Below are 22,586 nucleotides of genomic sequence, written 5' to 3' on the forward strand. Positions count from 1 at the left end.
TGCAAGCCACAACTACTGAGCCCACATTCCACAACTACTGAAGCCCAAGCGCCTAGAGCCCGTGCTCCGCAACAAGAGAGGCCACCGCAATGCGAAGCCTGCGCACCGTAATGAAGAGTAGCTCCCACTCGCCGCAACTAGAGAAAGCCCGTGCACTACAACGAAGACCCAATGCGGCCAAAAATAAATTTTTTTTTTAAATCTGCTTAAAAAAAGCTGGGGGGAAGGAGGGACTCTTTCTTTGTGTGTGTAAGTAGAGGTGAGATAAGAAGAAAACCTTTTTGCAAAATCCTCATAAGCTGTATGCCCAGTTCCTAGAAAGATGTCTGGCACACAGCATCCATCAAGAACTACCTACGGAATAAACATACACATTAAGTATGCATTCCTACCAACTAAAACATATGCTGTACCCACTGAGACGCATTATATATCAGGCTTGTCCTAGAAAGCCATTATGTTACAGGTTAAATCAAAGCTCAGATTAAACTAATTATTTTCCTACCTCATTCCCATCACACATTCATAAAGGAATATGATCCCTTCTTTCTGATGTGGTCGAAGGTGAAATACAAGGTGAGGATCTATCACTACATCCACAACAGGAAAACAGTTCTTATTGAACATCCACTGGTGATTATTATCTGGTCGTAGCATAGTAAGGGAATCTTAAGGAAAAGAGAAAAGTATAATGATAAATGTATTCCAATTTCACTGTCAGTAACTACATTATCTTGCTCTAATTACTCAGAAGATAGAACTATTTGCCATCATTTGTGGCAAAAAAAACTTTGAAATTCAGTAACATCAATGCTAAGCAAAGGTACAAAATTTAAAAAATAAAATCTCTTGCCTTATTGATGTAAGATTTCATGCAAAGAATTGCGAAGAGCTTTCCAAACTTCATGCCTAAAAGTGTTTTGAAACCACTGAAATTCACTGTTGTCTAATAAAGAATTCAGCCACAACACTTAATAGTTCAGTATTCAGAGCAGAGAACTATCTCCAACTGAAAGCACAGGTTGGAATTTTGCCAAGATGCTCCTGCTAATGCTCACAGCTTCTTATTCTGGAAACGCTTTCCAAATTTAATATAAAGGCTCCCTTTTTTCATTCTTGTACCCACTAACAATGACCATTACTCCTATTATTCAGAAGAACTGAGAAAGCATGACAAATTTTCCATTGACTTCACCACCATCATTTGCTTAAAGTTAATTACTTCATTCATAAATGTAAAATTCATGAATCTTTGCAAAGCAGCATGAAGTAACCATCAAATAACAATGTAATTCTTTAGAAATATGCTAATACAATTTAAAAGATTTATTAAAAGTCACCCAAAAAAACAAAATCAAACATAACTAGAAAGCCGGTCTCAACTCATAAATCTGAAATCAGAAAATAAACTCATCAAAATAATTTTTTGATATATTTGTATGTCTACATCATGGTTAAACAAAATAAATTTTAAAAAATAAACAAAAAGAAAAAAAGAGAAGAACAAAGATGAGAAAAGGAGATTTTTTTAAAAAAAATGGGTTCCAGGAGATCAAATATGGGAATTCCCTGGCGGTCCAGTGCTTAAGACTCTGAGCTTTCACTGTCGAGGACGTGGGTTCAATCCCTGGTCGGGGAACTAAAATCCCACAAGCTGCATGGCGTGGCCAAAAAAAAAAGGAGATTAAATAAATAACCATCAATGTGGAAATACATAGTCACAGGAATGAGAATCTGGTTGTGTTTACTGATAGAAATTACCCAGAGGAAAATTTTCTGTGATCTTCCCATGTTTCTGAGCAACCAGGAATTCACCTCTCATTTTTGAGGTGAATTCCTGGCAGGTAGGGGACTAGGGAGTGAAAATGGAAAACTTGGCCCTTGGGTTTCCTCTATATCCCAGTAACAAAGCAAGAGTGTATGCCTTGTGGATTTCCAACCAAGAAATGGCCCCGTTTTTTTCTATCTTTTAAAAAGGACAAAGGGAAAAAAAGAAGATAGAGGTAAAGATGATACACAGCTCAAGCAAGAAGGACCACAGAATCATAAGTCATCTAACGAAGTACCCAGCTTCAAGAAAAATAAAACCGAAAGCACCACAGCAATAGGACACCAATTCAAATCTTAAGATGCTCCTGTACCTTCACAATGATGAGGCATCATTCAATGCTAACAAAATCTGTCATGCTTTACTTTTAAGTGTACAACTTACTCCTAACCTTAGCAAGATTTAAAAAAAGAGAGAATAATCAACTATTTACCATTTACAAAAAGGGCTTGCTTATACATACCCACACATGCTCATATACACATATATATAAATTATCACAATAAAATTTTTCATTCACTCAGTCAACAAATATTTAGCATACACAACATATACCAGGCACTCTAAGTCTCTATGGCAGTTATTAGAACCCACATTTTACACATGAGGAGGCAAAAACATTAATGAAGTGACTCCCCCAACAGGTTGAATAACCAGTTAGTTCAGTGGTAAAACCAAGACTCTAACTCAGGTCTTTGACTAAGTACAGTATGCTTTTCAGTTCCCCACAGCCCTCTATTATTACATGACAGGAAGGCAAAGAGAAATAAGAATAAAGGAGAGAAGGAGGCTTATTAAAAGAGCTAGTGGGACAGACAAAATATTTAGGTAAAGAGAAAAATCAGAAGCATAAGCTTCCACTCTCTAAATTTCAATGAAGTCTCGAATAAGCTAGAATAGAGCTAGGAATTTTTAATTTGGGGGTTTTAATCTCAATTATGCCGTTATTTTAATTCAAGCAAGTCAGTTCATCCTTCTGAGACTCAGTTTCCTCAAATGCAAAGTGAAGGGACTGGTCTAAATTACCTAAAAGGTCCCTTTATTTCAAAAATTCTATGTTTCCATAATACTTGCAAGAGGGGAAAAGTTATTTTAATACTTTTACTTATGATTATTTTAATAGTTATTTTAATACTTTTATTTTACTACTGTTACGAAAAAAGCCTATTCTCCAACTTCTATATCTACTACACTATAATTCAAATTTCTTGTCTGTCTCCTCACCCAATGAGAAGCTCTGTCATGACAGTTTCACCTCTGGGCCCAATGTATAAAAGGCACACAAAAATTACTTGTTGACTGAACAATCAAATTTTTAAAAGTCATAAACAGACATAGTTTTGTTTTTTATGTAATTTTTAAATTAAATTCATTAATGTGAAAATGAACTTGATGAACTGAATTCTCGTGAATAAAATTTGAATTCTTTACATGACACCTGACCTTTCAATATTTTAATACTGAATTAAATCACTAATCACTAATATACATGGTCAAAGCATATGGTCTTCAAAGCAGAAGCTCAAAAATATTCCTAACTCATGAATTTACTAATTTTTCTCCCTACTAAAGATATCAGATTTTACTCAAAATCATATACATGTATGTATGTGTGTATACATCTACAATTTACACAATTTTCCTTTAACACATGTATAGTATTTTGATTACTGTATTCTTGCAAATGTACACTTACTTATGAAATAATTCTCACACTATATTGTTACTCAACTTCAACATTATCCTTTACGTCAGACTGTATGTCTGAAAAATAATATATACTTTTACCTGAAAGCTTTAATACAAAATTTAAACTTTAAATTCACATACCAAAACATCTTAAGACAGTAAAAACAATACTCAAATTAGTTTTGAATTCTTACTTGGTGCATATGGGTCATGGCGTGGTTTGCAGTTTTGGAAACTGTTCTGTCTATTTTCCTTTGAACTTAGTTTACAGACACTTTTGAAAGGGTTAGAGAAACACTTCTTGACAGCTTGAGAAGAAGGTAAGGCAGAAGAACTTCCTCCTCCAAGCTGAAAACATCTGCCACTGTTGAAATCATCTGTAGAGATTATACCCATGACTTCTATTTCTTTTCCACCAATCATCATTGTTTGGCCCTCTTCAATCTTTTCAAGCTCTTTGAATTTATATCCAATGCCTTTAAATTGAGAAGAAAAAAATTAATTTAATTTATTGACACTCTAAAATGACTTAATTAGTGTAACCAGAGTCTTCTTCCTGTAATTGTACAGAATAAAAACTACTTGGCATGCAAATAGCCTCATATAACCATTAGCCAGAACAAAAATATAATTTATCATTTTAGTAAAAACACACACACATACATGCAAAAATCAGAAGGCATAAATAATTATATAGTTATAAAAATTAGGCAAGTTTTAGAGGCAAGGCTTTTCCTAATTACTGAAAATACAGCCTATTGTATTCATAGTTTTGCCATCTGCTGTCTGTAGAAAATCAAGCCAAGAAAAGAGTTTGATAGACTATATGGACCCTCCTTTCTTGTGAACAAACTAGAGAAATACCAGGGCAGCTCTATTTCCACTTGGAAACAGCTGGAAATGTGCAAACTAGCAATAAAAACAATTTCTACCACAACTAGTACTGTACTGTTCCACCTGAGATAGCATAGTAAAAATATATTTGTCATAGAGGCCACTGATAGTCCAAGTTCTAGCTCCTGAATAAAAAGTGCCATATTTTATAATATCAAACTTGTTTGAGTTATTATTAATTCAACAGACATTTATTAAGTGCTGCCATGTGTAAGGTGCTGATGCAATATAAATATGAGTAAGTTAGTCAGAGTCTGTTTAAAATGAACTCATTAACCAGATAGAGTGAGGGAATTTTAGACTCCTATGCTTGTCTACATTAAATGCATGGTTTTTGTACCACTAGGAGGAGCAAAAACTGTGTACAACAAAAACTTTTTAAAGTCTCTAAAAACAAAAAATAAAAGATCATCACATTTTAGAAAACATGACATGACCCTTTTAAAACTAGCTGGAAATCGCTACAATTCCCTATTAAAACTGGGCTAATAGTTACAATCCATGCAAATTGGTAACTACATAATATACATTCTTCAATTATTTATGATAGAGGTCTGATATAGGAAGAAGTTATTTGGCTGGAGTTCCTCAATGCTAAAGACCCATCCCTCCATTTCCCAAACTATCTCAATTCAACAACAGTCTTGATCTCTCCATACTAAGGAAGAGAATAGTTTTATCTTCATATAGAATCCAACACTATTAATCCAATTCCTATTAATCACATGAAAATGGGAGATTAGAGTAAACATAATTTTGAGGCATCTTCAAGTCTCTAATTCCAAGATCTCTCATTTCACTCTGATCCATAGTGATGACTGTCTCAAATATCTCTAAGTCTCCAGAAGACTTTCCTTAAACTCTTGAACTCTGTTTCCCACACTTGTTCTTTTCTGGGTATTGTGTAATGACAGTCAATTGAATCTGACTACATTATCACAAGCTATTAGCAATTTCAGCATTACAGCCTTCAGTTTTCTTAGAGTGTTTATTCCTACATTAACAATATTTAAATGCTGTATATCCAATTTATTTAAAAGAAAAACCACTTGCATTATAGATAATAACTAGCAAGATTAACTCCAGGTTGATATATTTATTAATGTTATAATTAAGCAACCAAGTCTTATGTTTGGATGTTTTCACTTTGAAAGCCAATTAAAACCTCCATTAATGTTTAAACCAGTGGATTCAACTCCTGCTGGATATGAGAATCATCTGGAACATAAAACATATGGATGTCCAGCCCCACTCCCCACCATCCAGACCAAATAATCAGAGCCTCAGAGGTCAGGGCCTAAGCGCTGGCATTTTTTAAAAGCACCGCAGGTGATTGTACTTGGGTAGTCAGAGCAAAAACCCACTGTTTATAACCTAATTTGCATTTATCACTACTTGCAACTGAAAGATCATTTTATTACAAACTATACATACTCAAAACCATATATACTACACCTTATGGGTAACAGATGTTCCAGGGTAATTTAGATAATTTTTACCTTTCTACGTGACTTTAGAATATAATTTCACTAAATAGGTATAAACAAGTTCTCCAAAAATTTTGCCTCAGTCTACCCTAACCAACAACATGGAATGTGTACTGCAATTTTTCTTTTTAAACTTCTCTAAACACTAAGAATAATAGTGAATATATAGCATTTGTTCATTTTTATAATAAAAAATTCTATTGCAGATAATTCCATTCAGCCTCTTTGTCACTGCCCTTGATATACTACATTCCTGAAACACTGAAGTAGTTTTGCCTTTGAACCTGCACATATGCCTTGCCCCTTTCTCATCCCCTACAAAATTATCCATCCTTCAACTATTACCTTAAACAATAACTCCTATGAAGCTTTCTATTAGCCTCGAAGGTCAACTTAAATGGTCCTTCTACATATGCTCATATTGTGCTTAGAAAAAATTCTCATTGAAACAATTACCTTAGTGCTTCCTAATTATCAATTATATTGCCCAGTCCCCACTAAACTATAAACTATATCCATCTTTGAATGCTTACTCCTAGCATAGTGCTTAGCACATAACAGTTACTGAAAACTATAAACTATGGTGCTTTCAAATGAATGAGTGAACTTGTAGAACAGATTTTATAATTATGGGCCACACTCAGAACTGAACAGTAAGAGACAATGCAAAAAAAACCATAATGGTTTTAGGTACTCTGAATTTGTGGGCTAATTTGTACAAATCATGCTGGCAACATTTTATAACAGAAATAATGGTAACCTCCAATTTGTATGTATTAATCTAGGTCATGTCTAGTCATTATCTCCTTGCTATTTTCAAATTTTTTTTAGGTATCATTGAAGTTAAATATCATTCTACTCCTAATACCAACATCTTTTTAACTTTTAATCACTCAGCATTCTGTAAAAAAAAAAAAAGATGTAAAACACACCAAGACAAACTACTTAATCTCACAAAAATGCCAATGTAGGGGCTTCCCTGGTTGCCCAGTGGTTGAGAGTTCGCCTGCCGATGCAGGGGACACGGGTTTGTGCCCCGGTCCGGGAGGATCCCACATGCCGCAGAGCGGCTGGGCCCGTGAGCCGTGGCCGCTGAGCCTGCGCATCCGGAGCCTGTGCTCCACCACGGGAGAGGTCACAACAGTGACAGGCCCGCGTACCGCAAAAAAAAAAAAAAAGCCAATGTAACTGTACATACCTGGCTGGCCATTTTACTTCTGGAGAAAATGAAACCATGGGATGAGATTCAACTCACTGAGTATACATAAGACTGTCAGACTCACGATTAATAGATAATTTTATGTTTATGAGATAATTTAGACATGAAAGTCAATTAAGGAACAACTTTATAAAACCCAATTACATTTCAATTTTGTAGCCAGAGATACATATTAATTTTAGACCAAATCATAAGCATCAGGTAATATGACAATACCTCTTCCAATGTCTTTGCCTTCCAAATCCTTTAATGTAAATGACTTTCCTTTTACAATAAGAACAGCATCACCTTCCCACTTTTTGTGTTTTTTCTTTGAAGGCTTACACCAAACAACACTGAAATATTTAACTAGGCTATCAGGTTCCTCTTCTTGTCCCTTAGACACTGTTATTTCTTTTGGGGCTAAATGAACTAGAATAAAAAATAAAATAAAAACCACATTATTAAAGATGACTTTAATATTTAAATAGTAATATCATTCAACAAATAAAAGCACAGGTGAATGAGACTGTATTAAGTATTTTTACATGCACATGTTAGCATTTTATAAACTGGGAAATTGCAAATGTCACGTGCTAACATTACCATGAGTACGATGAATGTAAATTTCTTATCATCATACAAACTATGTTGAAATAAAATAACATAATAATCACTGGCAACATTTTAAACTCTACTAATTAAAGATAAAATTTCAGCATCCATGGAAAAAGAACGATAATCATATTTTGAATAAACAACTGATTTAATTAACAGTGACATGACAAAATCAAGGAAAAGTAATATAAGATCACAGAGTTCTCTCAAAGAAAAACCTGTAGTTTTTTCAAATAAGAACAAAGGTATAAAACAGTAAAGTAGCAATCAGACTAAATTTCATTATACACTCTTGTCTCCTAGTTAGGGAGCAATCAGGTTGGACCACTGATTCTGAGAATTCAGTAGTATATAATCAGGAAATCAGAAGTTTCTTACAAGAGTCTACACTCCTCTTGAAAACATTTCCAGTATCACCTTACAAAAACATATCCAAACAGTCTAACACAGAAAATTCTCCAGCAATGGGGAAACTAATTTATGGTGATAGAAACCAGAAAGTGGTTGCTGCCTCTACAGTTGCGAAATCGACTGGAAAGAGGCAGGAGAGAAGAACTTGTTCTACTGTCATACTGAGTGAAGTAAGTCAGACAGAGAAAGACAAATATCATATGATATCACTTATATGTGGAATCTAAAAAAGGGGTACAAGTGAACTTATCTACAAAACAGAAACAGAGTTACAGGGGCTTCCCTGGTGGCGCAGTGGTTGAGAATCTGCTTGCCAATGCAGGGGACACAGGTTCGAGCCCTGGTCTGGGAGGATCCCACATGCCGCGGAGCAACTAGGTCCGTGAGCCACAACTACTGAGCCTGCACGTCTGGAGCCTGTTCTCCGCAACGAGAGGCCCACGCACTGTGATGAAGTGGCCCCCACTTGCCACAACTGGAGAAAGCCCTCGCACAGAAACGAAGACCCAACACAGCAAAAATAAACCAAAAAATAAATTAATAAACTCCTACCCCCAACATCTTAAAAAAAAAAAAAAAAAGAAGAAAATAAACAGAGTTAAAGATGTAGAAAACAAACTTACCCTTACCAGGGTTAAGGCAGAGGTGGAGGGAGGAGGAGGGATAAATTGGGAGATTGGATCGACACATACACACTACTATATATAAGACAGATAACTAATAAGCACCTACTGTATAGCACAGGGAACGCTACTCAATACTCTGTAATGGCCTATATGGGAAAAGAATCTAAAAAAGAGTGGATATATGTATATGTATAACTGATTCACTTTGTTGTACACCTGAAACTAACACAACATTGTAAATCAACTATACTCCAATAAAAATTTTTAAAAAATAAATAAAAGAACTTGTTCTGAGTGACAGGTACATGCGTATATACACTTAACAAAAATCATCACTGATCATTTAAGAGCTATACATTTTATTGCATGTAAATTATAGTTCAACTTAAAGATAAAACATAATAAAATAAGAGAATAACAGCAGAATAGGTTGAAAGGCATGTATATGATATTCTATATAATGGTATCTTTTAGTGTTTTGAAGAAAAAACACTAAAAGTTATCTATTAATTCAAAGTGCACTTGACACTAGAGACAAACTCTCCCCTTATTTCTGTCTTATTTTCTCTTATCCCCTTGGCAGTTACAGTTAAAACATAAGCACTTCCATGAGGAATACAGACCACCCCCACACTGAGCCCTAGCTCTTACTTCTCACCTAACTTGTACACTATATTTTCAATGGCTAGATAAATGTTATTCCAGCTGAAGAGAGGAAAATCTCATTCCCCCATTACTGAAGAGCTATTCACTATGTCTTTTACCAAATATACACTTGACCCCCGGGAAGCTATCAAAACAATAGAATTTACAAAACAAAAACCAAATGATTACTTTATCTTTTAAAATACACCACCTACTTAATGGGACTTCCCTGGTGGCATAATGGTTAAGAATCCACCTGCCAATGCAGGGGACACGGGTTTGATCCCTGGTCCAGGAAGATCTCACATGCCGTGGAGCAACTAAGCCAGTGTGCCACAACTACTGAGCCTGCATCTAGAGCCCGCAAGCCACAACTACTGAGCCCGCAAGCCACAACTACTGAAGCTCACGTGCCTAGAGCCAATGCTCCGCAACGAAAAGCCACCACAATGAGAAGCCCGCGCACTGCAACGAAGAGTAGCCCCTACTCGCCACAACTAGAGAAAGCCTGCACGCAGCAAAGAAGACCCAATGCAGCCAAAAATAAATAAATAAATAGTTACAAGATACACTTCACATCCACTAGGATGATAAGTATCAAATAGATAATAAAAAGTGTGGTGCAGATGTGGAGAAATTGGAATCCTCACACACTGCTGGTGGAATGTAAAATAGTACAGCCACTTTAGAAAACAGATCTGCAATTCTTCAAAAGATTAGAGTTACCATATGACCCAGCAATTCCACTCCTAGGTATATGCTCAAGAGAGAGAAAAACACATCCACACAAAAAACTTGTACATGAATGTTTATAGCAGGATTATTCATAATAGCCCAAAGGTAGAAACATCCCAAATATCCATTCAACTGACAAATGAATAAACAAATTGTGGTACATCAGTACAATGTAATATTATTCAGCCATTAAAAGGATTAAAATACTGATACATGCTACAACATGTATAAACCTTGAAAACATTATGCTAAGTGAGAGAAGCCAGTCACCAAAGGACTACACATTACATGATTCCATTTATACGAAATGTCCAGAACAAGGAAATCTATACAGACAGAAAGTAGTTTAGTGGTTACTTAGGGCTGGGAGGTTAGGGTGAGTTGGGGCGGGGGCGGCACATGGTGGGGGCAGGTTGAAAGCTAAGGAGTACAGGATTTCTTTTTTTTTTTAAATAAATTTATTTATTTATTTATTTGTTTATTTATGGCTGTGTTGGGTCTTGCTGTGCGCAGGCTTTTTCTAGTTGCGGCGAGCAGGGGCTACTCTTCGTTATGGTGCGCAGGCTTCTCACTGCAGTAGCTTCTCTTGTTGCGGAACACGGGCTCCAGGCACAAGGTCTTCAGTAGTTGTGGCTCGTGGGCTCAGCAGTTGTGGCTCACAGGCTCTAGAGCGCAGGCTCAGTAGTTGTGGCGCACAGGCTTAGCTGCTCTGCAGCATGTGGGATCTTCCTAGACCAGGGCTTGAACCCTTTTCCCCGCATTGGCAGGCGGATTCTTAACCACTCTGCCACCAGGGAAGTCCCCAGCATTTCTTTTTGAAGTGTTGAAGACAGCTTACAATGGTGGTGATAGTTGCACATAACTTTGAATATACTACTAAAAATTATTAATTATATACTTTATATGGGTGCATCATATGGTATGTGAACTATAAATCAATAAAGTTGTTTCAAAACATGAGATAACACCTCACACTCACTAAATTGACTAAAATTTTTTAAACTGACTATATTAAGTGTTAACAAAGATGTAGAGTCAATTATAACTTAAAAAAAAAAAAGATGTAGAGCACCTAGAAATATCACACACTACTGGAAGGAATGTAAAGTAGTACAATCACTTTGGAAAACAGTTTGGCAGACTCCTAGAAAGTTAAACATACACCTCCTATAACCAGTCATTCCACTGGAAGGTATTTACCAAAGAGAAAACGTATGACAAAAAAAAAAAAAACTTGTACAACTTTAAGCCAGGTAAACCAATCTCCTGAAAGCCTGAAAAACCACTGTCACTACTAGAATTCAGATAATGCATATGTTCATCATTGGTATTCATGGATTTAGAAAGTGAATCTTGACTATCTCCAAACAATAAATTATCCTCAGAACCATCAAAGTTTTTTTCTGAGAAAAAAAATGATTGATATGCAGCTGGGACAGCTGTGTTCAGAATACTTGGCCCAATGACCTTTTATCAGTCCCTGAAAGGACTCTGGCTGCTGTAATCCTGAACAGAACAGTCAAGCAGGCAAAGGACTTAAGTGCAGTGGCCCCAGTTTCTGGCTTTCCTCTCATAATGAGGGTGTTTGAACAAAGGGTAATTTTATACACTTCTTTGGGGGAAAACATGCTTCTCATATACCAGGAATTAGGATGTAGAGTTTTTTAGCCTCCTCTTTGGATATATTATTGTGAATACATTTCCCATATCATTAAATTAAAAAGTAAAATGGTGTTTAATATCTGCATAATGATATTACCAGTGATATTCCCACCAACCGAGAGGATCCACTTCACTACTATATATCAGCATAATATATTACCTTACCAATTTTTCTCTAACTGTAGTAATTTTTTGCTACATTTATCATACAGTAAAACTGACTTTTTCTCTTGGTGTACAGTTTTACAAATTTTAACACAGGTATAAATTTACTTACCCACTACCACAATCAGGATATAGAAGACTCCCTCAGGCTATTCCTTTTTAGTCAGACCCTAACCCTATTCAGTTACTGATCTGTTTTCTACCAGTATAGTTTTGTCTTTCTGAGAATGTCGAATAAATGGAAATCATACAGTATACAAGCTTTCAAGCTGGTTTCTCCCACTCAGCATAATGTCTTTGAGATTCATCCCAAGTTGCTGCCTGTATCAAGTTTGTTCCTTATTATTGTACGGAATACTGACAGACAGCTGAGGTGTTTCTAGATCTTAACTACCACAAATAAAGCTGCTATGAACATTTATGTACAGATTTCTGTGTAAACATTCATCTTTACCAATTAAATAGACAGAAATGGCATTTACTTAACATTATAATTTGAATTTCATTATTAGTGGTGAGAGTTTTTTTTACATATATTTACATCTCCTCTTTGCTTGACTCCTCTAATTTCACATTATAAAGGATGCACCTAAAATAAGTTTCATTTCTCTAAACTGAATTTTCAATCTGATCTGAAAACCCTCAACATTCATTCGGCCAACAACTTATAGTTTGCCCAAAATGTAGTCTAAACCCAAATTCTTATCTTATTACAAAATTTCAGTGAAGTCTATGAGTAGAAAACAGGCATCAAAGAGAACCTGAATTATAAGAAATTATGTCAAAATTAAAATATAAAACACTATTAAATTTTAGTATGTAAAAGGCTAATACTTAAAAAGTGTTGACTGTGCTAGAAAAATCAAGAATCCATTTACATCTTCTTTAAGGAATTCACTATACCTTCCATTGTAATAAAATTTTAAATAACTTGTGAAATTTTAAATAAGCCCACATCATTTAAACACTCCTCTCTATCCCTTCCCCCTAAAAAAAGAAAACTATTATGTTTTGGCAACATGTAGCATTTAACAGAATAAAATGTGCCAGGTTGAAATAAGCCCACTCACTAGAAATTATTAAACATCATTCTGTAACTCAATAAATGATTATGTTTTAGCAACAGGTCCAAAGGTTGATTCTTTTCATTTCTTAATGAGAATTAGTTTCTCATTAAGAGAAACTTAATGAGAGAAACAACGAGGAGGGATAATTAGTGCATTATTTTCGGGGTAATAAAGAGCTCTTAAAAAGACCACTCTTGACTTCCCACTTGCTAAACTCCTTTCCCCACAATAAATCACAGAAAAAGGCCACAGCATGGAAAAATAAAGTTATTCTGTGATGCATTATGTTCAGGGATAAACTAGCACACATGCCTAAAAAGGGAACTTATACTGCCTGAAAAAGCTGCCTGCCCCCATGTTTCCACTTCAAGCACCCAAACACCCACTTAACTCCCTCCGTTTCTTCAAATTCCCAGTCACTCCTCAATTTCTCCAATCTGGCTTCCACTCTGATCCTCCCCCAAAGCTGCCTGGTTAAAGGCCACTAAGGAGCTCTTTGTCAATAAATCCACAGGTTACTTTTTAGTCCTGACCAAAGTTCTCAAAAAGCAATGGACAATGTTGACCACTTCTACCTTGAAATACTGAACTACATTTTTATAGCTTCTAACACACTTCAAATTTTCCTCCTCCTTTGGTTGCTGTGTCTTAAACATCTTTGCCAGTTCTTACTTTTTTGTCTAACCTTTGTTTATTGGAGTTCTTCAGACCTGAGTTCTAGGCCCTCCTCCCCTCACTGTATACCACTTCTCCTTAAATTAGCTCATCTACTCCCATGGGTTCAATACCTTCCCTGTACTAACTTAAATTTTTTTCTCTAGCCCACATCATGATTCTAGATCTGTAAGTATACTAGTATATCCAGTCGGATCCACATGAATGTCTCATAAACATCTCAAACTGACCAGGTCCACTTCTCTTCTCTCCAAAAACTGCTCCTCCTTCAGTTTTCCCATTTCTCAGTGAAAGTACTACCACCTTTATTCAAGCCAAAAATTGGAAATCATCCATGACATTCTTCATTTTCTCAGTTCCAGAGCCAAACAACCACAAAACCCAGATGATTCTATCCCCTTCATGGTTCTCAAAGCTGTGTACTGTTTGCCTTCTGCATTGTCTCTACTCTTTCCAAGTCATCATCTCTGGTCTGGACTATTGTACCATTATTGTAGGGTCTTACAAACAGTTCTGTTGAAGTCTTCTCTTGCCACCTCTACTCCCTAAAACCATTTTCCATATTTAGTATATCTATTTTTAAATGTAAATCTGATCATCCATTTGTCTTAAAGGTATTGAAGAAAACACTACTTCCAGCCAAAGGGCCTTCTACCTCTCTTCCTCCAACACACTGATCTAAATTAATTTCTGGGCTTCCCTGGTGGCGCAGTAGTTGGGAGTCTGCCTGACGATGCGGGGGACACGGGTTCGTGCCCCGGTCAGGGAGGATCCCACATGCCACGGAGTGGCTGGGCCCGTGAGCCATGGCAGCTGGGCCTGCGCGTCCGGAGCCTGTGCTCCTTAGCGGGAGAGGCCACAACAGTGAGAGGCCCCCGTACAGAAAAATAATTAATTAATTAATTAATTAATTAACTAACTTCTACTCAGCTTTCCGTACAGTTTAAATTTCTCTGACTGCCAAACTACATCAAGTTGCGTTATTATCTCAGCACTAACTCAGCAATTAATTATGTGACAAATGATTTAATGTAAGCCTTCCCCACTAAATTATAGTGTTGAGAGGAGGGTCTCTTTTGATCTTGGTCATCACCATATCCCCATAACAACAGGTAGTTTTCAAAACTGCCATTTTGATTCTAGGCACATTTTTCCTTCATGATTATAAAAATATTAAAGCAGAATTACCTCATTAGAGAAATGCAAATCAAAACTACAATGAGGTATCACCTCACACCGGTCAGAATGGCATCAAAAAATCTACAAACAGGGCTTCCCTGGTGGCGCAGTGGTTGAGAGTCCGCCTGCCGATGCAGGGGACGCAGGTTCATGCCCCGGTCCGGGAAGATCCCACATGCCGTGGAGCGGCTGAGCCCGTGAGCCATGGCCGCTGAGCCTGCGCGACCGGAGCCTGTGCTCCGCAATGGGAGAGGCCGCAACAGTGAGAGGCCCGCATACCACAAAAAAAAAAAAAAATCTACAAACAATAAATGCTGGAGAGGGTGTGGAGAAAAGGGAACCCCCTTGCACTGTTGGTGGGAATGTAAACTGATACAGCCACTATACAAAACAGTATGGAGGTTCCTTAAAAAACTAAAAATAGAACTACCATATGACCCAGCAATCCCACTACTGGGCATATATCCTGAGAAAACCATAATTCAAAAAGAGTCATGTATCAGAATGTTCATTGCAGCACTGTTTACAATAGCCAGGACATGGAAGCAACCTAAGTGTCCATCGACAGATGAATGGATAAAGAAGATGTGGCACATAGATATAATGGGATATTACTCAGCCATAAAAAGAAATGAAATTGAGTTATTTGTAGTGAGGTGGATGGACCGAGAGTCTGTCATACAGAGTGAAGTAGGTCAGAAAGAGAAAAACAAATACTATATGCTAACACATACATATGGAATCTAAAAAAAAAAAAAATGGTTCTGATGAACCTAGGGGCAGGACAGGAATAAAGATGTAGACTTAGAAAATGGGCTTGAGGACATGGGGAGGGGGAAGGGTAAGCTGGGACGATGTGAGAGACTAGCACTGACACACACACTACCAAATGTAAAATAGCTAGCTAGTGGGAAGCAGCTGCAAAGCACAGGGAGATCAGCTTGGTGCTTTGTGACCACCTAGAGGGGTGAGAAAGTGAGGGTGGGAGGGAGACGCAAGAGGGGGGGGATATGGGGATATATGTGTACATATAGCTGATTCACTTTGTTATACAGCAGAAACTAACACAACATTGTAAAGCAATTATACTCCAATAAAGATGTTAAAAAAAAAAAAGCAGAACTACCTTAAAATTAATTTTCATTGAGAAACTAGCCTTAGAAATTAACTTTGAACCCAGGTGCATTATTGTACGTAATGTACATTCAGGATTATTTTCCAAGTAAATGTTATTACAAAGATTTGATTCATCGGTCACTTCTTTATATATAATATTTTCCTGATTATAGCTTTTGCCAACATGAATTTTCTTTTATAGCTATAATTTCTACCAAATAGTTTTGCTAAATCAGATTTTGCCTAAATATTATGAAGATTGTATTACTCCATTAGTTTTTAGTCAAAAAAAAGTTACCAGTTTTTAGGTAAGTTAGTTGTCATGTGTTATTTTTGTTGTTTTACGAACCTTGATTTTTCCAGATAAAGTGTTGAGGGTTTTAGCATTAACAAAAAAGATGGGATGCTTTCATCAATTCTTTAATTCTAAAAAAATTTGTGATGTGCAATTTTGGACAATTTCAATTAGTTTTCTTTTTACAGTATTTCTACCAGTAGCAGTCTCTGTGCACTAAAGACTGACAATATCTTTCTGCATTTTTCAAATTTGTTCCCATTTTTTACTTGGCTATCTAACAGAAAAGTGCAATTCCTCAGGACTGCTGTTAAAGAAGGGATAAAAAGCATGTCTTCATCAAAAATGGCTGGGAAAAACATTCCTAAAGTCAAGTATCCTGTTATATTCTCAGAAGCTGACTTATGCTGTTATGTCCAAACCTTACCCCACAAAAAAAAAAAAAAAAAAAAAAAAAAAGCTGACTAGAACAAAAGACAGTAGTTAAATTCTAAGAATCCAGAATTTCTTATAATCACTTTGAAATACCATAAGATTCTCAGAATTAGATATATCTTTTTTTTTTTTTTTTTTTTTTTGCCGTACGCAGGCCTCTCACTGTTGTGGCCTCTCCCTTTACAGAGCGCAGGCTCAGTGGCTATAGCTCACAGGCCTAGCCGCTCCGCGGCATGTGGGATCTCCCCAGACCGGGGAACAAACCCGTGTCCCCTGCATCGGCAGGCAGACTTTCAACCACTGCGCCACCAGGGAAGCCCAGATATATCCTTTCTTTTGCAGAACAGAAGGAAGATAAAAGCATGAACTCGGAAGCCAAGACTGGTTGAGTATGAATCTTGAGTCTGTCCCTTACTAGCTATGTGACCCTGGACAAGTTACTCACCCCTCTCCCAGTTTATGAATTGCCAAATGAATGTAATACTAATACCTACCTCACAGACTTGTTGCAACCATGTTTCATCTAATTAGCTAATATATATAAGATGCTTAGAACAGTACTTGCCATGCAGTAAGTGCTCTCTAAATGTTAACTACCATCATCATCATCTTGCACTAGTCCCTTCCCTAAATTTAGCCCCATTTTAAATGTAGGCTATAGGGCAGGGAAGGGAAAGGGTGAATGACTGCAAAAAAGTAGAATGAAGATAACTGGGAATTAAACATATATGGAACATAACTGCCTTCATCTAGACTACTTGTAATATATAAAATGATGACTAATTTGCTACATCCCAGACTAACCACCACTAACAATTCCACTCTACCTGTAATTCGTTTCTGAACTTGGTTCTGATCTATTTCCCCCTTGACCCTGTAATTTACTTCCCAAATAAACACCAAAAATGGTCTTCATAAACAAGAGGCTTGAGTGCCTACAGCAAGATTCACAAGGTAAGAGTGCTTAAAACCATGCTTTGATAAAAGAGGAATGGGGAGACACTGTCATTTTAATATTAATAGTGGACATTATCATCTTAATGAATGAGTCCTAAGCATAGTAACTCTAGGGTTGCATGGTTTAATTATACATTCCATAAACCCAAGCCTTTAATATTCTTTTTTTTTAAACAATTCTAAATACACACAGTTTTCAACAGAGCAAATAAAATTTAAAATGTCTCATATATCATCAAATTCAATAAAAAATGTAAATACTCTTGCAGACTGTATTTTTTGAGTTTCAAAATTATCAAAAGCTACTAGAACTTTTAATATGCATTAACATATAACTGCAATATAAATATAAGATTTGAAACATATAGTTTTTATTACACTAAAAAATATACAAACATTAATATACAAATTACTTCAAACTGGTAATCATCCATAGTTTTCTTTAACAAAACAGAATGAAGGTCAACTAAGTACAAGTATCATTACGTACAAAATAAACCTAGAAGGTATTTCTTTGCATTAAAGATCATTTTCAGAATGATACTTCATGAGCATGGCAGGGACTATATATACATTTTATCATATTTCTCAGTATTTCATGTCAAAGCATATATGCAATAAGTGGCAATAAGTGCTAAAATAGAAAAAAAAAATCAGTAAAACTATAATATTCCCAGATATCTAAACTATCTGCCCAGCATTTTAAATTCATTTAAATATCAAAAAAAGTTATTCATCAATTTCGATTCTGACATTCCAATCAATGAACATGCAAAGCTTTATTTAAAAAAATAGTAATCCATACACTATGGAGGGAAGTGTAAAATGGTACAATCACTTTGAGAAAAGGTCTGGCAGTTTCTTAAAAAGTTAAACATATATATATCTTCCTTAATCCAGCATTCAGTCCATAACACATTTATACAATAATATACATAATAGCCAAAATCCAGAAATAGCCCAGAAGTCAGTCAAAAGATAATGGATAAACAAACTGTGGTATATTTATAAAATGGGTACTACTCAGCCACAAAAAACAATGAACTACTGATTAGAGAATGGATGAATATTAAAAACATTAAGATGGGTGAAAAAAACAGAAACAAAGGGTCCATACTATATGATCTCAATTATATTGTGTCATAGAACAAGCAAAACTTATCTGTTTTTTAAAAAATTAGTGGCTTTTTAAAAACAGTGGTTGCCTGAGATACCAGGGTATTGGTTAGGAAGGGGCAGGAGAGAACTTTCTGGGGTGATAACTTTTAAAATCTTGATGGGGGTTTAAGCTACACAGGTGTAGTCATTTGTCAAAACTCATCAAATGGTGCATTTAAGATTTGTGCATTTCACTGTTTGCAAATCTTACCTAAAAAATCATACACACACAAATAAATATTGAACTCCAGTTCATATTACTCATGCTGAAGTGTTTATGGGTAAAGTATTCTAATTCTGCAACTTGTTTTAAAATAACAGTTTTCTTAAAAAAGAAATTTATGGATGGATAGACAAATATGTGATAAAGCAAATATAGCAAAACATTAATTGTAGAATGTAAGTGGTAGACATATGAATGTTTACTATAAAATTCTTTCGTTGCTATACGTTTGAAGGATTTCTTAATCTTTGTAACAGAGGTGAATTCACACTCATGAAAGATCTACTAACAAAGTGTAAGTCTAATGATACATCCATTTTAGTTTAAATTGTTTGGGCTAACGGGTGATATTTTTATTTTTATTTTTTTATTTACTTTGCTTTCTACTATTTACAAAGGAACTGAAAACTAAAAATAAATTATATAAATTCACATTATAGCTGCTACTTTTAATGAAACAACTTAAAGAAGATACATTAAAAAATACGGAACCAATTTCTCAAAATTATATACAAGATCTAGCATGACTGCTACTGTTTAATTTGGTTGCATATTTTAAGAATTTACTCTTTTGTATTTATTAAGTATTGCAACCATATTTCAACTAATTATTTTTAACTATTTACAATCAAAGTCACCATCAAATATTTAATTGATTTTGAGAATTTGTGAATCTTAACATTTGAAAAAAATAAATATATTATGAAATTTAGACATGGTACATTTGGCATCTATTATATCACCTAAAGAAATGTATTTCAATTGTGCCTCATCAAAAAAATTTACCTCTATAGTACTGAACTCTTTGCTTTATGGCACACAAATCAGTACAATGTATTAGCATGTATTTAAAAGAACATGTATTAACAATGCATTTAACCACTATCATCTACAGTATACATTAATTACAATTTACCACACTTAATTATTTAAACATATCTATTTAAAACTTGACATTACTCTAAAAGAAGGCACATGGAAAATAAATCATATTTCAAACATTTTCATGTAAATAAAGAGGCAACAGGGTAGAGTGAATCTTTCAAAAATAAAATAACACTAAGTTGATGTGGCATTATACAAAAAAGGAAAATATTTAATTTGAATATTTTAAGAAATCTGGCATTTGTTAGAAATGAAAGAGCTTCATTAACTTTTTCAGAATGCCATTATAAATCATACCTAGGTTTATAAAATCATAACTTGTAAAAAAACAAACATACCCATTTAAGTTCAAATGAATAAGAAAAGACAAGAAAGTGGAAAGAATAACTAGGCACTATCTAAATTTCTAATATATTGGATGAAATAGTATTTCTACGGAACCAAGTCTACATTTTAAAAATAAAAACATTCTTTCCTATGTTTTTCCAGCATTACATTTCATAAGTAAACTCACGGCCCCAAACAGTTCTCTATAGTAGGATGTCTGGTGGCTTCATTTGTATTCCATTGGTACTAATAGATTTGCCCTTATATATTCCCCTTAGTGAAACTTGTCCTCAGCAAAAACTGCTAATGTAAGTTGGTGAGTACTCAAAAAAGTCTCAATACAGAAAGAAAAAGAAAAAAGCTTTAGCTCAGAATTTCCCTAAGATACTCTGCAAGATAATAATAAACAGCCTCTAAAAAGAGTTCAGTCATCAAACAAGTCTTCTTTACACAGAAATTCCCATAAACTATACTATGCTAATTATAATTGCATAGGTGGGGAGATGGAGCAATGAAAATGGAGCAGAACCACATTCACTTTAATTTTTGCAGATTAAAATTAAACAAGATTGACTCAGAAAACCTGCTGCAGTAAACTCACTGCAATGAGTGTAATTCTGTTGTTTAAAAATATGTAAAATAAGGTTTTTATTCTACTCAGTCCCTACATGCTAACAAATTTGTCACATGACATAAGCAACAGAACAACAATCTTGAACACTGCTGGAGAAAAATACGACTGTAGCAGACTATGCTTACACTATTTTCTGGAAAGCAAAAAAATTTTCAAGGGCAATTTTATATAGTATACATTTTTACCTTCCACACTTATGTTAGAATCTAACCACCAAAAAAGATGTATATTGCACTTTTTTGAACACATAACTTGGCTAAAAACATTTCACAGAATTCATGTTCCACAGAACACACCTGGAAAACTGATTTAGCTGTACAAAGTCAGCATTCAAATTGAACATTCATTAACAATTCTGAGTAGTACCATGCTAAGATTATAACATGAATTACATTTTGTATAGTAATTTGCTTTCAATCATTGCAAAAAGTTAAAGCTTACTACTGTAAAGATTTACTGGAATAATGTTGTAAAAACATTACCTCAAGTAAGAATTATAAGATTCATTAGACTGAAAGAAAAGTCACAGCACAGATTAAAGATGAAATTGTCAAAAGGATATATCATACATTCAAGGCATTTTTATAATAAAATATTTAACTCTAACAGCAGATACAAAATGCCAATGAAATTAAGCAGTCAACAAGCTAAAACGGTACCATAAGAGTCTGTTTTATTTTTATTCTTTCTATTCCTACAGCCATAACCTAAATTTCAGATTTAATTCCCCCCCACTACAATGCCCACCCTGAAATGCTGCTATTATGACATTAAGTCAGAGCTCTAGTCATATGTCCCTAGTCAAAAGCCTTCCATGGCTTGCCATTATATATTCACACTCGATTCCTTAAAAACAGCATTTAATTGTAATCCATAATGTGGCACCAACCAGCTTCCAACTTCCAAATTGATATCCCTCAATTTACCTTCACCCACTCTTCAACAAAAATTTCTGAAAATCTAATATGATTTAGGCACCATGTTAGGTTTCAAAATACTCTATTCCAGTGGTTCTTTGAGTGGTTTTTTAGCTTGCATCAGAATCTCTAGAGAACTTATTAAAACAGATTGCTGTACTCTACCCCTCAAGTTGCTGATCCGAAAGGAATGGATTTACATATCTCACAAGTTCTCAAGAGATGCTGATGCTGCTGGTCAGGGTCCACTCTTGGTGAACCACTGCTCTACACCACAGGCCATGAGCCGAAAGCCCACTGGCTGAATGTGGCCCACTCACATGTTTCATCTCTTTATTATTTCAAATATTGTTAATTATTTGCAAATGTTTTACAAATAAAAATTTCTAATAAAATTGCAGATTTCTGGCTCATTTCTGCACGTAAAAATTCCACTGGAGCTCAAGGATAGCTAGCTACCCCAGTTAGTCAAGGTATATGTCCTTGTCCAGATTATCACAGCCCTAATTGGCCCTCTCTATACTCACTTAAGATCACTTAAAAATCACCTGGTTTAGCACTGTATTTGTGCTTATACACTCTGACCCACTTTCTCCCATTCTCTATGCCTTTTTCATGCTGCTCACTCTGGTATAAACATCCTTTCTCCCCAATACGGCTGAAATCCTACCTACCCCATTCTAAAGCTTGGCTTCCTTAACACAGCCCCAGCAAAAATAGCAATCCTTAAGTAATAAACATATTAAAGATTTAACATAAA

The 22,586-nt window shown here is 35.3% G+C and overlaps 1 protein-coding gene across 7 annotated transcripts in view; it reads right to left on the bottom strand.

The window, feature by feature from the left end:
• Window positions 1–22,586, bottom strand: part of RAD54B (RAD54 homolog B) — a 107,083-nt gene that overhangs the window by 34,017 nt on the left and 50,480 nt on the right. For all 7 annotated transcript variants that reach the window (XM_067017299.1, XM_067017297.1, XM_067017295.1 and 4 more), the window contains 3 exons: window positions 7,334–7,528; window positions 3,712–3,993; window positions 506–668 (listed from right to left, as the gene is read on the bottom strand). In XM_067017299.1, the coding sequence (XP_066873400.1) occupies window positions 506–668; window positions 3,712–3,993; window positions 7,334–7,528 (640 nt within the window). The remainder of the gene's footprint in view (window positions 1–505; window positions 669–3,711; window positions 3,994–7,333; window positions 7,529–22,586) is intronic.

The sequence above is a fragment of the Kogia breviceps genome, chromosome 17 (assembly GCF_026419965.1).
Source record: "Kogia breviceps isolate mKogBre1 chromosome 17, mKogBre1 haplotype 1, whole genome shotgun sequence".
NCBI lineage: Eukaryota > Metazoa > Chordata > Mammalia > Artiodactyla > Physeteridae > Kogia > Kogia breviceps.